Source organism: Aquarana catesbeiana, linkage group LG04, assembly GCF_042186555.1.
Source record: "Aquarana catesbeiana isolate 2022-GZ linkage group LG04, ASM4218655v1, whole genome shotgun sequence".
Taxonomy (NCBI): domain Eukaryota; kingdom Metazoa; phylum Chordata; class Amphibia; order Anura; family Ranidae; genus Aquarana; species Aquarana catesbeiana.
Genome location: NC_133327.1, coordinates 573,077,329 through 573,099,154, shown reverse-complemented (window position 1 = coordinate 573,099,154; position 21,826 = coordinate 573,077,329). Strand labels below are relative to the sequence as shown.

General features: G+C 39.7%; 2 protein-coding genes across 8 annotated transcripts in view; one reads left to right on the top strand and one right to left on the bottom strand.

Annotated features, from left to right (window-relative positions):
- LOC141140669 (protein kinase C epsilon type-like) overlaps window positions 1-21,826 on the top strand; it is a 358,981-nt gene that overhangs the window by 200,148 nt on the left and 137,007 nt on the right. For all 7 annotated transcript variants that reach the window (XR_012243975.1, XR_012243974.1, XR_012243976.1 and 4 more), the window contains exon 2: window positions 8,174-8,237. Coding sequence is in view for 4 of the 7 variants with exons in the window: in XM_073628075.1 (XP_073484176.1) it covers window positions 8,174-8,237 (64 nt within the window). In the remaining 3 variants the exon portion in view is untranslated. The remainder of the gene's footprint in view (window positions 1-8,173; window positions 8,238-21,826) is intronic.
- LOC141140666 (uncharacterized) lies at window positions 12,863-20,359 on the bottom strand. Its single transcript, XM_073628067.1, has 2 exons — window positions 19,290-20,359; window positions 12,863-16,253 (listed from the first exon to the last, which is right to left on the bottom strand). The coding sequence occupies exon 2, from the start codon at window positions 15,527-15,529 to the stop codon at window positions 13,982-13,984; it is 1,548 nt and encodes a 515-aa protein (XP_073484168.1). The 5' UTR covers window positions 15,530-16,253; window positions 19,290-20,359; the 3' UTR covers window positions 12,863-13,981.

Sequence of the window (21,826 nt, the reverse complement as noted above, 5' to 3'; positions counted from 1 at the left end):
TTTTACAGAGGAGCCCGGATCCTCCTCAGGTCCCTCGCTTGTACTCCTGACCCCTCCCTCCTGCCGAGTGCCCCCACAGCAAGCAGCTTGCTATGGGAGCACCCGAGCTGAGCCGCTGCTCTGTGTGCCCATTCAGACACGGAGCCCCGCCCCCTCTCTCTCTCCTCATTGGCTCACTGATTTTGACATTAACAGGAGCCAATGGCGCCCTCTGCCGTCACAGCCAATGAGGAGGGAGAGTTCCGGACAGCCAAGACACTAATGCACATTGCTGGATTGAGATGGGGCTCAGGTAACTATTGGGAGGAGAGGGGGGCTGAGGGGGGCTGCTGCACACAGAAGGTTTTTTATCTTCTTGCATAGAATGCATGACGGTAAAAAAACCTTCTGCCTTTAGAACCACTGTAATGTATATGTAAACCTTCACCTTGTAAAACATCCCATTCAGTGTACAATAGAAATGAAAGGCAAAACATTTGTGTATAGATAATAATAAAAAAAAAAAAAACATTATAAATACTTTTTTTCCATTTTTGATAAGTGATCACATTTCCACTGTTGTCAGCTGCAATAGGAGCACAGAGAGCTAGGGGAGGAGAAAACAGCAGCACACCAATCTTCCAAGTGAATGGGTTAAAGTGGTTGTAAACTCTGAAAAAAAAAGACAAAGGTATAATGAGCTAGTATGCATCACATACTAGCTCATTATAAAAAACTTACCTTAGAACGAAGCTGTTGCAGCAGTCTCCGTACACCGATGTGAAGGGCGACATGTCTCCGGAATGTTACTTCTATTATTATTATTATTATACGAGATTTATATAGCGCCAACAGTTTACGCAGCGCTTTACAATGTATAAGGGGGACAACACAATACTTCTAGGTTCGTGTGCTCCGGCGATGTGATTGGCCGGAGCCGCCGGTCACCACTCGAACACGTAGTTTCTTCAGTGCACATGTGCCGATGAAGTCAGCACATGCGGATACAGTGAATATCTCCTAAACTGTGCAAGTTTAGGAGAAATTCACAGTACCTACAGGTAACCCTTATTATAGGCCTACCTGTAGGCAAAAGATGGGTATAACGTGTTTACAACTACTTTAAGTGGTGGGGGTAAGGCGTGTCAGGAAAAGGCTGATCATTGGAGGAGTTCTCGTCACGGCTATAAAACTGACCATGCTGTGTCCCATGCCTAGTGTGGTCAGTTTTTGATAAGGAAAGCAGAGGGACTGGCAGGAACAGAGATTTCACAGAAAGCGATACAAAGAGAACAGGATACTCTATTGTACATGGTACAGCAGCCACATATCAGCAATATAAAATGTTGGGTGTACATATTCTTTAACAGTAGGCAGTGCAATCTTGAGTCACTCTATTGGAGAAGTCTCCAGTCTTGGAGGATGGAAGAGCAGGGGGGTGCCTTGCTATCCTAGGCTATGGGGCTGTGTGTTTCTATTGAGGCACACAGTGTAAGGTGACACAACCCTAGTCACTGGATGCAAGGGTGGCTCCATAGGATGCTGAAAGGAGCCACCTTTAAAACAGGAGGTCTGGGGCAGTGATCATGGCACAAGCTTAAAGTGAAACATAGGCAAGAATTAAAAGATAAAGAAGCTGCATACTCAGTAAGTGATTAAATCCGTTTCTGAAAATGCTTTCAATTTAAATGTTTCTGCAGCAGCTTGAATTTGCTTTGCTGGTTTGAGAATTCAAAGGTAAACTGCAGCACCTGCAGGTCGGATGGAAGAATTGCAACCTAAAATTGTCACTGTAAATCCCTTTAATTTGCAAAAAAAAAAAAAAAATTCTTTTGATTTCTTCTAAGAGCAATACAAATCCCTTTCCCTCAGTTGTTAACAGTCCTAAAAAAATCTAACTTCACATTCATATAGGAAATTCATTGATTGCATTGTTTTGTTACAGTGCCAGCAGGTGGCGCTGCAGAGAGGATCTGTTATTGCACCTCCCGGTCTCAGTAATTCCTGATCTCTTTATTACAGGTTCGTGTATTTGAATTTAATACCCAGCACAGTCATAAATTGGGGTTTAAATGTCAGGTATTTAATGATTGGCTTGCAAGTATGTAAAAAGTAATTGACGATACATTATATATGTTTTGTGCTCCTTAAAAAAAATTTTAAAAAATTTTAAAAAGTTGAACTTTGGTGGAGGTGGTTTTCTCATTTGTGTATTGGCAGCCCTACCGACCTCAGAGAATAAAAAAAAAAAAAAAAAAAGGTTATATTTAGAAGTTCATGGAGCCATGCGATTAGAGAAGTGAAAGACGAGAAAGGTGACCTGTGTGTCTCGGAAACGTTGGTGTTATAATGTCCTTTTTTAGTTTTGTGATTCTACTTATGCAATTTTGACCCCAGTAAAAGATGGAGATCTAAAAATTGTGAGGGTGCTGACTTTTTTTTTTTGTTCACACGTTTAACCACTTGACCTCCGGAAGATTTACCCCCCTTCAGGACCATTTTTTGCAATACAGCAATGCGTTATTTTAACTGACAATTGTGCAGTCGTGCAACCTTGTACACAAATAAAATTGATGTCTTTTTTCCCCACAAATAGAGCTTTCTTTTGGTGGTATTTGATCACCTCTTCGGTTTTTATTTTTTGCGCTATAAACAAAAAAAAGATCACTTTGGAAAAAAAAATAAATTATATATATATATATTTTTACTTTCTGCTATAAAACATATCCATTAAAAAAAAAATTGAAAATATCACATTTCTTCTTCAATTTAGGTCAATAGGTATTCTGCTACATATTTTTGGTTACAAAAATCCCACTAAGCGTATGTTGACTGGTTTGCGCTAAAATTATGGCGTCTACAAACTATGGGATATTTTTTGTTTTTTTTACTAGTAATGGAGGCCATCAGCGACTTATAGTGGGACTGCGATATTGCGGCAGACAAATCTGACACTAATAGAGTGATCAGTACTAATAAATATGCACTGTCACTGTACTAATGACACTAGCTAGGAAGGGGTTTAACATCAGGGGCGATCAAAGGGTTAGTTGCGTGCCTAGCCTGTGTTTGTGTACTGTGTGGGAGGTGCGTTTTACTAGGGGAGGAGTTGTTTACATAGACAGATTGCTGTTCTGCCTGTGTAATGTACAATCGGCGGGTGCCGGCGGACTTGGAGTCCGCGGTACCCGCCGCTACATTCCTGCTGTGTGTGATCACAGCGGGACGCCGGCGGCACGCCCCAGACCCGGAAGTGTCAGATCACGCACTAGGTACATGATCAGGCACAGAGCTACAGATACACACACATATATATATATATATATATATATATATATATACATTTTTATATTATACATATAAAAGTGTGTGTGTGTGTGTATATATATATATTTTTTTTATATATACATAATATAGCCAGGAAGTGATTAAAATAGAACTGAAGGCAAAGCTTTGCTAGAGTAAAGGAGGTTTATAACCCCAGTGAGTTTTTGCCAACTGTGTCTCATTGGGGAGATTTCCCTTAATTTCCTGTCCCATAGACCCAACAGGAAGTTAAAAATAATTTCTTTCAACGGGAGGGAATTCATGATAGTTGCCAGAACTAGTGTCCCCATTGCAAGATTTCCCCTCTATTCCTGTAACGGTGACAACCCAAAATATAAGATTTATGTTCCCTTTCAGTGAAAATGGTCACCAGGACATGTAGAGAAGGTGAAGTCTCCCAAATTGGGGGCACAGACAGCATTGAAGTCCTGACAGATATTCTAATCCCTTTCCACTCTATCCAAAACAAAAAAAACAAAAAACCTGACAGGGGTGCTAACTTTTCACCACTCAAAAAAAAAAAAAAAAAGTTTAGCTTTAGATACTTGAACTGGGTTACATTTTGCTGCGTATCTTCTGCGTATCTTCTCGGAGTTGCACATTAACATCACCTTAAAATGAATCGGTGAACTGCGTGGAGCAGGAATGCCGGCAGAACACCGGAAATCCCCATTAATACAGACACTGCCATACATCATGGAAACAGCAGGGATGCCGCAGATCTCATAGATTCCCCACTATTTCCACTGTTTTGACAAGTGCTTCAGATTGTTTCCGATTGTGTGTTTAATGACTTTTCCAATGCAAGATCAAGTACAGGGCTACAGAATTTTGTTTTTAAAGGGACATTAAACCTGATGAACAAGTTTTCGTGGAAAGTAATTTAGAGATCTTTCCCAGGCAGTTTTTAAAGGGTGTTGTAAAACCTCAAGATTTTTCACCTTAATGCATTCTAAGTTGAAAAACCTTCTTTACTGCAGCTCCCCCCAGACCCCCCTTTTAATTACCTGAACCCGATCCGATCCAGCGACATGCACGAGAGCAGCGGTTCTAGCCAACTGTGTCTCTCCAAATTAGACAGATTGATAGCAACAGGAGCCATTGGCTCCTGCTGCTGTCAATCAAATCGAGTGAGACAGGAGCAGGGGGCGGGGCCGAATCCATGGACGCTGCAGTGGGACTCAAGCCTGCATGGGTACCCCCATGGAAAGCAGCCTGGAGGGACCCCAGAAGATGATCGGGGCTGCTCTGTGCAAAACGATTGCACAGAGTAGGTAAGTATAGACATGTTTGTTGTTGTTTTTAAAAAAAAAAAAAAAAAAAAGGGGGTTTACAATGCCTTGAACTTTCTCATATGTTGGTTAAGGGTGACAGTGACACTAAATTCTGGTAAGAGAAAAAGTCTCCTCTATTGCTCTCAGCATTCTTTTTTTTTTTTTGCTGCTGTGAATCAGACTTCCTGTTAGAAGGTGGCTACGTTCATTCTCCATGATCCCACTGTATGTAGGAACGTAGCCACTCTTGCTCAGATGGACTGTGGGATCTGTAGTGTGGATAGAGCAGTGCACAAGACTGCAACTAACATGCACTGTTCATTCCAAACATACTGAGGGGGGGAAAGTAGGTTCGGGAGCTCCCAGAGAACATTACAAGGATACAGAGAAACACAATAAGAACCAATTTCATGAAAGATAGATTACATGGCCACAATGGCATATCAACTGGGGGGGGGGGTTGTCAATCCCGGTCTGCCCCGGGTGCCACACATTGTGGGGGTGGGGTGTCAGGCCGGCGCCACTTATTCACTGGGGGTGTCGGCTCATGGGGCTGACACCTGGCAGTTCCAGGGAGCAAAAGGCAGAATGGGAGAGAGAAACAGCAGCGCTGAATAGACAACGAGCACTGCTGGAGTTAACTTTCCAAGCAGGTGATTGGTTGCCAAGGCCGTTTTTGCAGAGGAGGAGGAGGGGCCTGGCCACCAGGGGGAGCATTCTTCCGGGTTCCAGGCCGCAGAGTGCGGAGGCACTACACATGACGTGTGGCGCGCCGCTTGCCTGCCTGGGGGGGTGGGGGGTGGGATTGGTGTGCCAGATATAGGATCCGCCCCAGGTGCCAAATGCTCTAGGTACGCCCCTACTTGACTATTAAAGTGATAGTAAACCATTTAAAAAAAAAAAAATAACAAACATGTTACACTCACCTGCTCTGTGCAATGGTTTTGCATAGTATGGATACACACCTCCCAACATTTTGAGATGGGAATGAGGGACACCTACTGGCAAATGTATGTAGGCATAGGACACGCCCCCTGCCACACCCCCTTGAAGAATTAACCAAAAAAAGGTTAAAGAGGAAAAAAAAAAAATTAAAAGTCAGCAGCTACAAATACTGCAGCTGCTGACTTTTAATTGGACACTTACCTGTCCCAGGGTCCAGCGATGTGGGGGATCGAAGCCCCGCTCGTCTCCCCCTCCGTTCGGCGGCCCCGGCATTGCAACTGTGGGTGCCGGGCTGTGGCTTCACAGCCTGGCACTCACTGCGCATGCGTGAGTGGCTCGAGCGCCTTGATTGGCCGCTCAGTCACCTGGGACCTGTAATGGGTCCCAGATGATTGACAGGAGGGAGGGAGCAGAGCTGAGCCCTTCCTGTGCCGAGGGGGAAGTGATGTCACCAGCCCAGGCACTGGAAGAGGCAGACTACGAGGGACCCCCTAGCAACAGGCATTTAGAGGTGAGTAAAAAAAAAAAATATCCAAATTTTTTTTGTATTTTTTTTTTAGGATTTTTCACGTAGTTTTTTTTTTTCTGGGTGGAACCCCACTTTAAATCCACAAGTGCTTTTTTTTATCAATACTATTCCTTTATATTGGCTTTTAAAATTAACAAATCGCAGCAATTTTAGAATTTGGATGAAAGGTTTAGCACTGGGAAACACTATATGAAAGATAAAAAGTGCATTTTATATACAACTATATAGATCAGACCAAAATGAGGGACAAATGAGGAGGAATGAGGGACAGAGGGACATTGCTCCAAATCGGGGACAGTCCCTCGAAATCAGGGACAGTTGGGAGCTATGTGGATATGCTAGAACTGCTCTTAGGGCTTGTTTACACTTGCGGTTGGGGAGGAGGCCAGTTCTACCGCCCACCTCAAAATTAACTTGGAGGCAAAAATTGTACCCCACTCTAGTGAATATGACCCATCTAAGTAAATGAGTTCATGCTAGAGCCAAATACTAGACTCGCGGTTGTGGCATGGTATACCAATTAAAAAAAACCTTGTGCCTGGATCGCTACTTGTTGCATGGCAGCCAGGAGGGCAATTGTCAGGACACCTGTGTCCAGGTGACAGATGCACACTGTTGGAGTCAGGAGTGCACTGCTAAGGTAGTGGACCCTACGACTCACTGCTGCGGATGGAACTCTGGGTGGTTCAAGAAGGCAGGTCCACTGGAGCACCAACACGATCTCACTAGGAGCTAGAGCATAAGATTCCCCAGGGGGCGGAGTCTAAGAGCCAGCAGGTGTTCACCAGAGCCTCTAGTGGTGAGGATGGACTGCGCTGCAACTGACTCCAGGTTTCGGCCCCCCAGGGTCTCCCAGCTCATGGTAGGCTACAGGAGGATAGAGAGGAAGCAGCAGCCCAGGACAACAAGGGATAGTAAGGAGAAAGCCAAAGGTCAGGGCAACTAGCAGACAAGGATAGACCGAGAACACGCCAAAAAGTCAGGGTCACAAGCAGGCAGGGATAGTCAAGAACAAGCCAAGATCGGTAACAGAGACAAATGTAGAGCACACGGCAAACAGGATACCAAACACACAGTATTGCTCAGCAAGGCAGGCTTGGAGAACACAGTGTTAAATAGTGGTTCCTGTTGAGGCTAGGGTGGAGCCACACTGAGGGAAGATTGCTTAACCATGCAGGTGTGAGAGTGCAAGCCCTAAGACTGATACACAGACCAGGTAAGAGACAGACAGGGCATGAAAGTATTACTGCAAAGTCCTGACAGCAATCCTCAAAAAGTTGACTGCCTCTATCCCCCCTACCATCAACCACTTAAAAATTGACTTATTGAACATCCTCCTTAGGATAGAGAAAATGGACTTGCTCTTTGCCAACCATCAAAAATCCCTTAGATTCCAACACAAATGGGCCCCATTTATGGACAAAGTGCTCTCTCCCGCAGACAGGCAGGCCCTAACGGATCTAACACACAACAATAAGCACCACCAGATTCCATAGTACCCCTCCAGTCTGTTCCAAGGCCACATTTCTGTCCAACCATCTCCATTGTCAGCTCCACCATTGGATCAACTATCCCCACACCAATAACCCCCACCCCATACTCTCCGGACACTCTTCTGGACAGCACAGCAATGAAAATCTTACCGCCGCGCACTATTATTTCGATCTTTACAGGCCCCGATTCATACAGCTCTACTAGGTTTTCTTGTTTGTAGCTTTGTTTGCATGTTGGCAACATACCTAGGTTACCTACCTGAGTTAAGTGATAGCCCAATGGTAGTTATATCGACCAGGGTTCACTCCCCCCCCCCTCACCATCTGGTCTGTTCGTCCTGAAAAAACATAAAAAATGTCATGAAAAAAAAGAAAATCTTGTTCAGTATTCTTATCGCTTTCTGAATGCCTGTCAACCACTCCTGTACCGTTCTCTGAAAAGTGATCTGTGGTGGATCACTGCAAATGTAAATGAGCCCTTACTGCAGACATTTCCTTGCACCTACTGTAAATGTTATTGGCACTGTAGTGTACACTTGTCATTTCTCACCTGTGATGGTACTTTTACTGGTTGTTTATGGATTTTTGAACCAATAACGAATGCGTTTTTTCTCTGTCATTCATAGATTGACCTGGAACCGGAAGGAAGAGTATATGTAGTAATAGATCTCTCTGGCTCCTCAGGGGAAGGTAAGCAATTCGTTCACTTTGTTTATAGCTATTTTATGAAAGGTTCTCCAACTTCAGTCCCTGTGGACCATATACAGGCTGGGATCTTGGAGCAGACCCAATCATTTTTTTTGATGAGGTCTTGTTCATTCCTGTTTAATGAATAATACAAGCCAGGACGGGCCGCAGAGTTCCAGGACTATAAAATGTTTCCATTGGATGCTTGTAGTGATCACAGCTGCAGATTCTCACGCATCAAACGTATAAAAATACTTTTCTCTCCTGTAAGGTCTTCCCACCATCTGTAGATTGATGTCCTACAGGTGCTACAAACTGGTGTGACTGTACATACATGTCAACAGGGCTTTTTCTTTTTTTTTTCAGCGGTAATGCAGTTCCAGTACCTCCAGCACTGACTGTATGTAATGGCAAAGGGTTGCTGGGGTGTGCTGCAGGGTCTATTGATACTGGCTGCTGGGAGATCTGTTCTAGCTAGAGGGGATCTATTGTTGCTGGTGGGGGGGGCCCTAATGTTTTTGGGGGTGGGTCTTTTATTGCTGGGGGAGGGGTGGTCAGTTGCTGCTGGGAGAGATCTACTGTTGTGGGAGAGGTCTATTGTTGCTGGCTGATGGAGAGTCTATTGACCCTGACTGTGGGGAGATCTGTTGTTGCTCCTGGGAGTCCATTGTTGCTAGAGGGGGGGATTTGCTAGTGGCCCTATTGTTACTGGCTGCAGATGATCTATTTTACTGCTTTTCTTATCATGACCAAATCCCATACAAATTACTTGGCACCACAAAATAGTACTTGTGTAGCGCCCCCCCTGAGTTTAGTAGGAGCAGGGAGGTACCTCCAGATACAGGTTACTTTCACCCCAAGGCTGAGTCCATGGCTATAATGGGAATTTAGGCGCCAGTCACTTTAGGTATTTTTCAATGCTTTAATGAGAACTTGAGAAAAGTAGTAGGAGAGAGGTTTAGGGGAGGCTTCAGATACACTTTTTAGCAGATCACTTACAGACTCCTTGAATCCAAAGGACAAAACGGCTTTCTTTAAAAGATCTTGGATACCTGGGTAGGTCTCTCACACAAACCTAGCAACCGGTAGAATATCTGGGCAAGCCTCTTTCACAGACATAGCAGCCAGGAGCCAGTTACCTTGATTAGATTGTAGAACAGCTTGACAGTACCAGAACCTTTAGGCCGACCCGGCGATACTGTAAGGGTAGTTTTAGATATAGGTGCGTCCTCCAAACGAGTTACCAGGCCCTTCTGAGAGACCAGCCTTTATCCTGGCTCTCTCCAGCAAGGGTCCTCCTCTGGATTTCCTCAGCTTGGCTCTGCTTCTTCCACACCAGCAAGACAGTCTAAGGACCACCTCAGGATTAGTAGGCCCCAGACAGGCTTCTAGGCCTACTTGCAGAACTTGCAGCAGCACATCCTCGGGCCATGAGGGCCCCGAGGCACTAACTAAGAGCACATGGCATCTGTCCAATAAATACCCCTTCCCAGAATGCACAGCGGCCAGGAACCTCCTACTGGGCTGTCTCTGGAAAAAGAATATTCATTACAGCTCAACCTAGTTGTAATTCTCAAACTGTTCTGTGGTACCAGTGACACCTACTGGCAACAGTGAGAAATGCACAACCCAGCCCAGTTTAGAACAGAATCCAATATAAAATCAAATCTTAGCTGTTTACAGCTCAGCCAAACACTAAATTTACACTATAGCCCCAGTTTTAGGAAGAGGGGGCTACACTTGGTTTTGTACTCTCTAAAAGGAGCGGTACTGGGAGGTGGGTAGGGGGTGGAACCAAGGAATGGTGCTCAGAGGTGGGTAGGGGGCAGAGAAAAGGGGTGAATCGGAATGGGGGAGTTCCTGCACCTATTCTCTAAGAAAAAAAGCTCGCATGTGAACCATGATTCTCCATTTTACCATTTGTCGTGCTTTGGCCGTTGCATGACAATGCACGACATAAGCAATAATATTATTGTCTATAGGGCTCATTCACATCTATATAACACTCTTCTATGTGACTTGGAAAAAGGTGCAATTGCTTCTTTTAACCCTATAAACTCCAAAATGCATAATAAGAAAAAAAAACACATGCAAACCACATACAAAAATTAGGCACCCAACTGAACTTGGGCTGGCTTTACACTCATGTGTTGCAGTAACAAAAGGACAAACAGGTTTAGAATAGGCTATCCAAACTGCAACTAAAGTAGTTGCCAAAGTACCCTTGCTATAGCTCGATACGACGCACGTGCCTGTCAGGGCAGGAAGTGATGGGGAATCTCTCCAATAGGGACAAAGTAAAAAAGTAAATCATATAAGTTTAGTAGTGCAAGGAAGAATTGAGTTTGGGTTACACTAGTAGAAGTTTGAATGGAAATTTTTACAAACATTCGTACGAAAATTTGTATTAACCACTTCAGCTCCGGATATTTTACCCCCCCTTCACGACCAGGCCATTTTTTGCGATAGGGCACTGCATTACTTTAACTGACAATTGCGCGGTCGTGCTACGCTGTACCCAAATAAAATGTATGTCCTTTTTTTCCCATACAAACAGAACTTTCTTTTGGTGGCATTTGATCATTTTTTATTTTTTGCGCCATAAACAGAAAAAGACTGACAATTTTGAAAAAAAAACAAAACAAAACAAAACATTTTTTTTTTACTTTCTGCTATAAAACCTATCCAATAAAAAAGAAAAGTGTAAAAGTCGATTTTCTTCATAAATTTAGGTCAATATGTATTCTACTACATATTTTTGGTAAAAATAAATTCCAATAGGTGTATATTGATTGGTTTGCACAAACGTTTTAGCATTTACAAACTATGGGATATTGTTATGGAAGTTTTTTTTTCTTTTGTAACTGGTAATGGCAGGGATCAGTGACTTTTATACAAGGACTGCGACTTTGCGTTAGACAAATCGGACACAAATTGACACTTTTGGGGGTTTTTTTGGGGACCAGTGACCCCAATACAGTGATCCGTGCTAAAAATATACACTGTCACTGTACTAATGACACTGGCAGGGAAGGTGTTAACAGATGATCAAGGGGTTAACTGTGTTCCCTGGGAGTGCTTTCTAACTGTGTGGGGGGTGCATTTAGCAGAAACGCAGGATCTGGTCTGCTTAGCAGAAACACTGGATCTCTGTCTTCCCGTCTCAAAGAACAGAGATCTGCCTTGTTTACACAGGTAGACCGCCATTCTGCTGATCTCCGGAAAGATCGACTGGTCCCGGTGGACATCGGCTCCCGCTGTGTCCATTCACAGCGGGTCGCCGGAGGCGCGCGCCCCAGACCCAGAAGCTTCAGATCATGTACTAGGTATGTGATCTGACACAGAGCCACCGCCCTGCTGCAGTATATCTGCGTGGGGCGGTCGCTAACTGGTTAAAATATTTAGTAAATCCGGATTTTGTTCTAAACTAGCTTAACATTTCATTGGCTTTTAACATTAGATCTTTGAAATGAATGGACTTTACCAAACAAAAACCACATACACTGGAAGTGTGACAGACCCAACCAGGACAGGGGCTTTTGGAGAGGACTATGTGCAAGCCTCCTACCCACTGATTATGGCCCATGGAGAGAGCAGATCATTCTACAATGATGGAGAACAATATGATGAATGCTAAGAGCAAGGCTTGGATTCGTTCTCTGAATAAGGACAATAAAGCATCCCTTCTGGAGTGGATAAAAAGGTGTAATATTATTCTTGCACAGGTTAATGGTTAAGAGGGAATGTGGGGGCCCTCCTGCAGACTGGGTTGGAGAGGCTCCTTCACTTGGGACAGAGATATTTATCAACAATATCCCTAAAGAAATCTATGAAGATAAATTAATTCCACCTTTTCAGACTGCTGGAATATTGTTGGAGTTTGTCTCATAGACTGTTTTAAACTGTTGCAGGATAGTCTGAGGTGGGGTGGAGGTTTGTTATGTGTTTATTGTTAAGTGGGTCTCTTCCATTGTGTGCGTTCCCATTGTTAATTGAGTCACCTATTGTTACGGTCTGTTGGCTAACTCTTGGAGGATCCTACATGTAGGGATTAGCCTTGTGTCAACTCTACTTCATCCTCAAACCATTGTGTGATGTTTTGGGTAAATATTTGGTTTTATTGTTCCTGTGGTAACTTCCCCTTCTTGTGAAGTGTATAAAAACCTGTATTTCTGTTCAATAGTCATTCCTTTGTTTATTTTCCCAACATCTTGTCTGTGTACAATGCTTGGGGTAAAAAGGCTGGTATTGGCTCTGTCTGCTGGAATGGTTTGGAGGGCAGGAGGCACTGTTAATGGTGGAAACACCTAAGCAGGGTGTCAAGCGTTCCATCACAGGTAGAAATTGGTACATTTGAGGAAATATTTTCATACTGCTCCTTCCAGTTTTCTCATCACTGCGGTCGAAAACAAATGTTGATTTGACCCCACTAATGATTAGAGAAAAAACCCAACGTTCTGACAACGAAAAATGGAATTCTACCTAAGTATATCCAGCTTTAAAATGTTTTGAGTGTTTTTGTTGCTGTCCGTTCTTTCTGAAATATATGAAATAATATTGTATAAAAAGCCTTCAATAATGATGATTCTCGTGAGACGAATTTTGGAATTATTTCTGCTTGAGTCAGCTTAAATCAAAACCGTGTGTTTTATTGTACACACATAAACTTGGAAAATACTTACAAAAATAGTACATTCATATTCAGAATTAGTGTTGTTTCATATATGCAAAAAATGTTCAAAATATATAGTTCATTTGTTTCAAAGATCTGAAAGTCTTTAGACATGTGCTTTCCTTTGTGTTACTTCATCTAAGATGGCCGATTAACCTCTTGTGTCCTGGCTTGAATAGAGTTGTGGCTTGGAAGCAGAAAATTTGTGTAAAGACAGCTGTGTCTTGGGAGGAATACATGTGTGTAAAGAGATGTGTCTTGGAAGCAGGATGTGTGTGTGAAGAGTGAGCCAGAAGACTGGATTCCTTGTGTCTATATGAACTCAGTCTTTCAAATTCGCGCCCAAACACAAATCCCTCCCATACACTCCCCTTTTCTCCTCCTTTAGAAAAGCGGGGGCTAGAGTAGATATACAAGCCTTTTTAGCATCTGTTTCACTTTAACCAAACCTTTTAAACATGAAACCAGATATATGTGAGAGGCTTTCAGCAGACCTCTTAAAACATAAACGCATAAATCAAACAAAGTATCGGTTACATAGGAAGACCCATACATATACATATATTTACAAAATCCATCAAATTCTGACAGGGTCTTGACCTGCATTTTCAGTCAATGAATGGCCATTTGGGTATCACTAGCTCAAAGTCCTGTCATTCAAACACATATGGAAAATGCATATTCTTTTCAATAAAGCCAATTAAAATTTAGATATTAAGAATATAACATTCCCCTCTGAAATATGAATAACAATCATATTTCCAAAGTTTAAATTCATTCATAGCATCCATGTCCCATTCATACTGACTTTGATCCAATAACTCCAAATGTATTTCCATCACCAACCAAATTTGCAATACCAAAACCCATCTTTCTCTTAAGCTTATTTTGCAATAAATTATCTCCCTTCTTGATTTCATTTCTAATTCGATAATATATTTTTTTCATTCTAAACATCAAACATAACTGGAATATAATGAATAACATAATAATAATAAAAAGAATAACTATAGGATGTGATAAAATATTTCCTGCTGCTGAGGTTATTGAAGTTTTTCCCCAAATTGATACACTATTACTGAATTTTTTTCCACCAATTACTTCCTGAAAATTCTGACCATTGATGAGATATCTCTTGCAGATTACCTTGTTCATGTTTAAATAATATTTCTGCATTCTGAAGTTCCTTAGCCAAAGCTATCAATAAACCTTTATCCTTATGAATTACATTTACCCATTCTTCCCAAGGAAATTCATCTATCTGAGATATATTATATTGTGTGGGAAGAGCACTTATATTTTTCATAAGCACATTTGTTAAATTTGTTCTAAATCCATTAATACTTATTGCTACAATGTCTCCTTCTATACAATACAAGCCTTGATTTAGGTTTTCTGTATTTGTACAAGAAGAGAAAAAAGTTTTAACCCTTTCTGTATCTGACATGATCTGAAAACAAACCTTCTTTTTATCTACACAAGTAACTAATTCAGAAATTGTTTCAACTTTTTCTATTCTTGCTGAACATAATGTATGATTATGATAACAAGAATGAAAAATACTTTTATCTTGATTAGGTAAACAGATAACTTTAGACTGAAATTGTAAACATGATGACAAATCTAATTGTTCTAATTCAGAATTTTCATTGTTAAATGCAAAATCTGTATACTGTAATTTATAATACAATAATTGTGTATTGCTGACGGGTAATCCCAAGACAGTGATTGGAAACAAAATTTGTTCTTGTCCTGCTATCGGAATCATAGAAGAACTATAACAAACATCCTGTTTACATCCTATCCATTTATTTACCCATAAATCTGTATGATTTATAGCATATACATATTCTCTGGGTAAATTCTGTAAAATGCCAAGAGGGGTTATTCCACTCTGAAATGCTTGAGCAATTATTTTAAAATTAGTGGAATATTCAGTCTGGATCTCTAAACATGCTCTGGCAATATGAGAATGTTGTTCACTGAACATTAAATCAAGAGTAATATTTTGAAGATGTAAAATAGATGGACCCATTATATTAGCTGTTTTAATAACCATATTTTCTAAAATTTCATTTAAATTTCTCTGTATTTTAATCCCGTTACTACCCACTAAACCAGCTGTCTCAAGATCAGACTTTAAAGTATTAATATCCATACTATTTGTTATACTCCCAATTAGGCCAATCCCTCCTAAAATACCTTCAACAATACCACGCTTATTTCTGTTATGGTTTCTATTATTAATTCCAAACCATCTTTCAATACCCAATTCCATATTAACCAAATGTCCTTGACATTGTGGAAACCCTGTAGAAATTTTCCATTCTGAAACATTAAAGTTCCACAATATAATGACAAACTTTCCCTCTCTCAAAAGAGTTCTGGATTGGAAATGGTTAATCTGAAATGGATTTGCTGAGACACTTTTCTTACCAACACATGGAGTTTTCCCAGGAGACCTTACAACAACACTTCCCTTCGCACATTTCATTGGATAATTTACTATTGATATGCAACATTCATATATACCAGTATCATTCAAAGATACTCTCATTTGTTGATAAACAAATGTATTATTGATCCAATTCACACTACCATAAATTCCTTTATGAATTATCATAGTAGAACTGTGAAGAAAACTTCCCAAAAATTCATCGTTCCTTTTCCAAGTTACCAATGAATCTTGAGGTACATATATTTTTGTTTTACATATCAAATGCAAACTATCATTATCTTCAAAAATGTTCAAAGATTGTTACCTTTACAAATACTGACCAAAAACTCCTTCCCAATATATTGTGTTCAAAAGTTCCGGGTTCTGTTGTTTAACCTATAAGATCCCAGCATTTTAACAAAATTTGTTTTGGATTCTATTTTAACGTTTACCTCAACATTATTACTATGAATTAAATATAATTCCATACAGCAATCATATCCCTGTCCTACAAATACATATCCATACAATTCATCAGCTGTATTGTTATCAACGTATCTAGAATTATATTCTGTTATTTGTATTAAGATCAATATCTTTATCACTCTTGTCCTCTGTATTAATATCAATGTCTTTATCACTTTTATCTATATTGATATCAGTGTCTAGATCTCTTTTGTCTCTCAATAATGTAATGACTTTGTTGTGTAGTTCTTCAATCCTGTTAACCTCTGCATAGCTGGAACAGTTTGTGATATATTTTACCACAGATAAAATTGTCACTAGGGAAAAGATGAATCCTGTGATGATGATAAATCTTCTCTCTTTAACACTTTCTTTTGTTGAACTGTCATCTTTCTTCTTTTTTGGAATCCATGATTCCTCCAGATTGATGAAATATAATTCATTCCTAGGAAAAATAAAAGCAGCATCATTTATCTCAGAATATTACATTTGTTATACCCACATTTTTATTTATACATGCTTTTTCACTAAATTGAGAAATCCTTGAACTAATACCATTGTCCCTTGAACATCCAAGATGTCAAATGGACCTTCCCAATTACTTTGCCATGGTCCACTTCTCCTGAACCTTTAGTTCCGCCTGTGACGTGTATCTCACCATCTCTGGGTGTGACCTCATACATGGCAACTCTTTAATCACCATATTTCTTTCTGTATAAACTAATGCTAACAACATCTAATTTTTGATTTAAATAAATCTTTCCATTCCTAATTATCAATCTTGATAAACCGTTTATCTTGAATAAAAGATAATTTTGGTTTTAATAATAAAATAACAAAATGTTACAAGAATCAGATATGTGTGTGTGTATGTAACAACAGTTAATTAGATATGTGTGTGTGGATATAACAGCAATTCTCATACTTTATATGTGTCTTGTGTATACTGGAGTGAATGTCTATTACAACATCTACTGGAATGCATGTCTGCCAAAAAACTCTGTTACAGGCATTCTACTCCTAAAAAAACAAACCCCCTCCTTTCTTATTCAGAAAGGTTCTTTTTTGTCTTGTAGTCCCACAGATGCAGACTCTCAATGAGTAGTCCCCCCCTCCTTTTTAAAAAGGATGGTGTCATTTCACTCTCAAATTCCTAAGGATGGGGCTATGTGCTCTGTGAGTCACCATTTAATTTATACAATACAAGTTTCTTTAAACTTCTAAAACAAATACTACATATCAGTATATATACAAATTGTCTTTTAATAATCTCCTAAACAAGGAATATTGTAAAATAAAGAAATTATGATCTTTTAACTCAAACTTAAAAATGTGTGGAGGGACCATTTTTCATACAAGCAACTGCATGTAACACCATTCTGTTCAAATTGTCCTGTATCATCTATAACCAATACACTCTTATGCAAAAGGAAAATACCAAAAAGAAATATCATTTTCTGAATGACATTCAATACCTTTAAATAACATCCTAATATCTCTTCTCAAATCACAAGCATTACACTAACAATCCTTGCTGTATATTGCCAACCAAACGTTCATTGTGAAACACAAGTGACAAAATAATTCTTCCTGTCATTAAATCAAATGAAGAATACTCCATAACTGAACAAACTGTACCTGCAAACTGTGAATGATATGATACATGAAATCTCTGTCCTATTCCCAAGATTTTACACATTACCTGCATGATTTTACCTATAAAATGGAATCCTCTGCCACTACTGAGGTTTGCTAGTATACCCCAAACTAGAAAAACATGATTAATCCATATCCTATCAGTAATTAAAATATCTTTGTACACAGATTAGACAATATTTAATTACTCTGTCTACAGTCTCTTCCATTTTGTCCCAATAGAATTTCTCTTTAAGAATTTCAAGCAATTTTTGCTTACCAAAGTGATCTAAACTGTCATAGTTAAATTTAGTGAATTCCACCTGTAGGTGTTGTGGTACATTAAAATATAGAAAATCCATCTAAGTCATGATATTAGATCCTGTTATCATTAACAAATTATAGATATAATATCACCCGATGAGGACTCAAAAAATCGATTAATCTTTTAAACCTCTGAAAACGAAGGAAAATCTTATATTTGTTTTTTCCACAACATAATTTTGACCATATTCAGGTTAAAATCACTAATTCTCCATACAAATCTGCATCCTTTGCTAATTGAGTACAAAGCTGTTAATTACCCCCTTATCAGATGAACTAAACCTCTCAATGTTCCATCTGAACAAAAAATGAAAAATTAAAATCATAATAATCATAACTGGGGAAAAATTAATAAAAAATTAATAATCCAAAGGATTATCCTTGAATTCTAAAAATATATCAAATAAAAACCAAATCTCTGAACCTCAAATCATAACCTTATTATCCATAGCAAAGAATCAATAACCAAATCTCTGAACCTCAAATCATAACCTTATTATCCATAGCAAAGAATCAATAACCAGAAAATCCTTACCATCCATGCAGTTCATTTAAGGACTGCTAACATTGTTTTTCACAGTGTTATATGATACATAGTGATACCTTTCCTGTCTTAATGGACTGTTTGCAGTTTGCAATCTTTGCATTTGGGTCTTAAAAGGGAAATTAGTTTGATTATTATGGCCTCTATACCTCAAATTACTACACCAGCGCACAGAATACACTTCATAGCGCCTTGGCATCGTTTTCGGATAATACAACCTCTTTTGTATATCATTATTATTAGCCATCACACAAAACCTAGCTATGTGACCCTCTCTTTTGCAAACTAAACATTTAAGAGTTGTTTTTTTTGCATATACCTTTCTTTGAGTATATGGCGATGAAAATTTACATTTCTGTTGAATATTACTATTATTCGAATCAACAGACTTCATGCTTTCATTGTCTGAGGAAATATTAACCTCCTCAAATGACTCCACTGAGTCAAATCCAGAATCAGCATCATTATCCCTCGCCTCTGACTTTGTCACGTGTTCATAAGCTAAACACTGAGCATGTGCAGAAGACTGAGCTTGCAATAATTGCATTTTAAGCAAACTTATAACATTCTCTTGTTCAATTTCTTTCTGAGTTAAAAAAGCAATACAACTTTCTTTTTCTTTAACTGATTCCAATAATGCATTCATTTTATGTTCTAATGCATCATTTTCAATCATTAATTGTTGAATATGTAAATTCTCCTGTGTTTGTGCAATTTCTGTTACACTTTGACTTTGTTTTCCTGGCATATCAAAAACCATTGCATTGAAGACTGTAACTAATTTCAACACATTGCTTAATTTTCTCTTAGATTTAGCTAATGAAAATCTAGTTTTATCAATTTCTTTATTTGCCTGTAGGCATTGATTATACATTGATTGCCATAACTTAGTGTCTGAAATATAGCTGGCTAAACCTTCAAATTCTAAATTACTTTCTTCAGCTATAACATTTATAAATTCCATATTTTGGTACTCACCGAATATAAAACTTTTGCGTTTTCCGATGGACTCTAATTAAACCGTCTGTCAAGACTTCAGAATTTCCAAAATCCTCTGGTCTTCACGAATCAAAGTAGCGATTCTAGGTTCTTTCAATAATAGCAAAGTTTTCTCTGTTCCTCACTTTCCCCTCTGAAGAACGGAAAAGTGGCAAAAAACTTCTGACGATTGAAACTGGCTGGCGTCCGCCAATGAAATATATGAAATAATATTGTATAAAAAGCCTTCAATAATGATGATTCTCGTGAGACGAATTTTGGAATTATTTCTGCTTGAGTCAGCTTAAATCAAAACCGTGTGTTTTATTGTACACACATAAACTTGGAAAATACTTACAAAAATAGTACATTCATATTCAGAATTAGTGTTGTTTCATATATGCAAAAAATGTTCAAAATATATAGTTCATTTGTTTCAAAGATCTGAAAGTCTTTAGACATGTGCTTTCCTTTGTGTTACTTCATCTAAGATGGCCGATTAACCTCTTGTGTCCTGGCTTGAATAGAGTTGTGGCTTGGAAGCAGAAAATTTGTGTAAAGACAGCTGTGTCTTGGGAGGAATACATGTGTGTAAAGAGATGTGTCTTGGAAGCAGGATGTGTGTGTGAAGAGTGAGCCAGAAGACTGGATTCCTTGTGTCTATATGAACTCAGTCTTTCAAATTCGCGCCCAAACACAAATCCCTCCCATACACTCCCCTTTTCTCCTCCTTTAGAAAAGCGGGGGCTAGAGTAGATATACAAGCCTTTTTAGCATCTGTTTCACTTTAACCAAACCTTTTAAACATGAAACCAGATATATGTGAGAGGCTTTCAGCAGACCTCTTAAAACATAAACGCATAAATCAAACAAAGTATCGGTTACATAGGAAGACCCATACATATACATATATTTACAAAATCCATCAAATTCTGACAGGGTCTTGACCTGCATTTTCAGTCAATGAATGGCCATTTGGGTATCACTAGCTCAAAGTCCTGTCATTCAAACACATATGGAAAATGCATATTCTTTTCAATAAAGCCAATTAAAATTTAGATATTAAGAATATAACACTTTCTTGTCCCAGTGGCACTCGCACCTCCCATTTCTTGTATAGGTGTCATAGGGACAGGAAGGGAAGGAATCCCCCCTCCCCCCCTAATTGATGTCACAGACAGAAATATGGAACCTACTCTAATTAAAACTAAAGTATTGGGTTGGAGTAAGCATTAAAACTGGGTATAAATATAATTAAATGCAAAGTTCTTGGTACAATCATTTGCATATGGGAAACCACATACCACAATCGAGCCTCTGTCCATATGATTATACCAAAATGACACGTAATTATGTATTGTGGTTTTTTGTTTTCCTAATGAACGTCCATCCATGCATGTGGTTAAACCACAGCCTTGAGTTAGAATATTATAATGTAAATTAAGTGATTAAATGAACTCAACATAGGACCTAACATTTAAAAAAAAACATATCCTGACGCTGGTTAGATCCATTAAAACATGGTAATCGTTGACATATCCCTATTGCGTGCAGCCCGTGCGGTGCACCCAGGCCCTAAGGGAGAGTGGTCCTACTGTGCACTCACTGAAAATATTGGCAATTTCATTTGGGGTTCCGCACACAGTGGCAGAACTACTGCCATAGCAGCCCACTTGGCTGCTGTTTGGAATGGGGCTTAGGGTGGCCCGATCAGGACCAAGAAGGGTGAGCTGGCCATTGGGGTCCACGTCCTCCATTCTGCTACTTGCCTGGATACCACCAGTGCTTCTGTTCTGTTTGAGACCAAGTCCCTGCCTGTCATTGTATGCCGGGACTCTACAGAGACACAGAGTTGTCTCCTCCAGTTATCTGCCTTAAAGTTTTGGCTACAAGATAATTAGAGCCATCAGGCACCGTGGGAGAAGATGGTTTAAACACAGAGCCTTGGAGGTAGAGAGTTTAACTTGCCAGATGCCACCAAGGTGTTCTCTGATTGGAATAAGTGAAGATAGTGGTGTCACCTCCATGACTCTACACCCCATCCAACTAGAGAACGTCTTGCATTAACTGACAAAAATACAATGTGTTCTGTTAATGGCGCAAATTCCGAGCAAGTGGACCTCTTGTGTTCACTACCCAACAGGACAGCCACTCAGCACTACCCTTGGAAGACATGGCGATCAATGTAGTAGCGGTGCCTACAACAGTGATGTCCAGCTTCCAAAGGGAAGGCACATACATACTTAGGTTGAATCAACTGGACCAATGTAACAATGCTATAAAATCCATACATAACCTTCAGCTTTAAGAGAAGTTCTTTGAAGTGGAAAACCTCTTTGAGCATCCGCATCAGAACTTGGAAGCCTAGTCACATGTCACTGTTCCTCAGGCACAAATTATTCGGAGGGTTTTTTGTTTTGGCCGCGTTTTCCCAATTTCTGGCTTGGATGTGAATGGTGTACCACATAATTATAAAATGGATAGTTATGTAATGTGGTTGATTCACAACTTCCATCTGTTGTGGAAGTGTTTGTGCC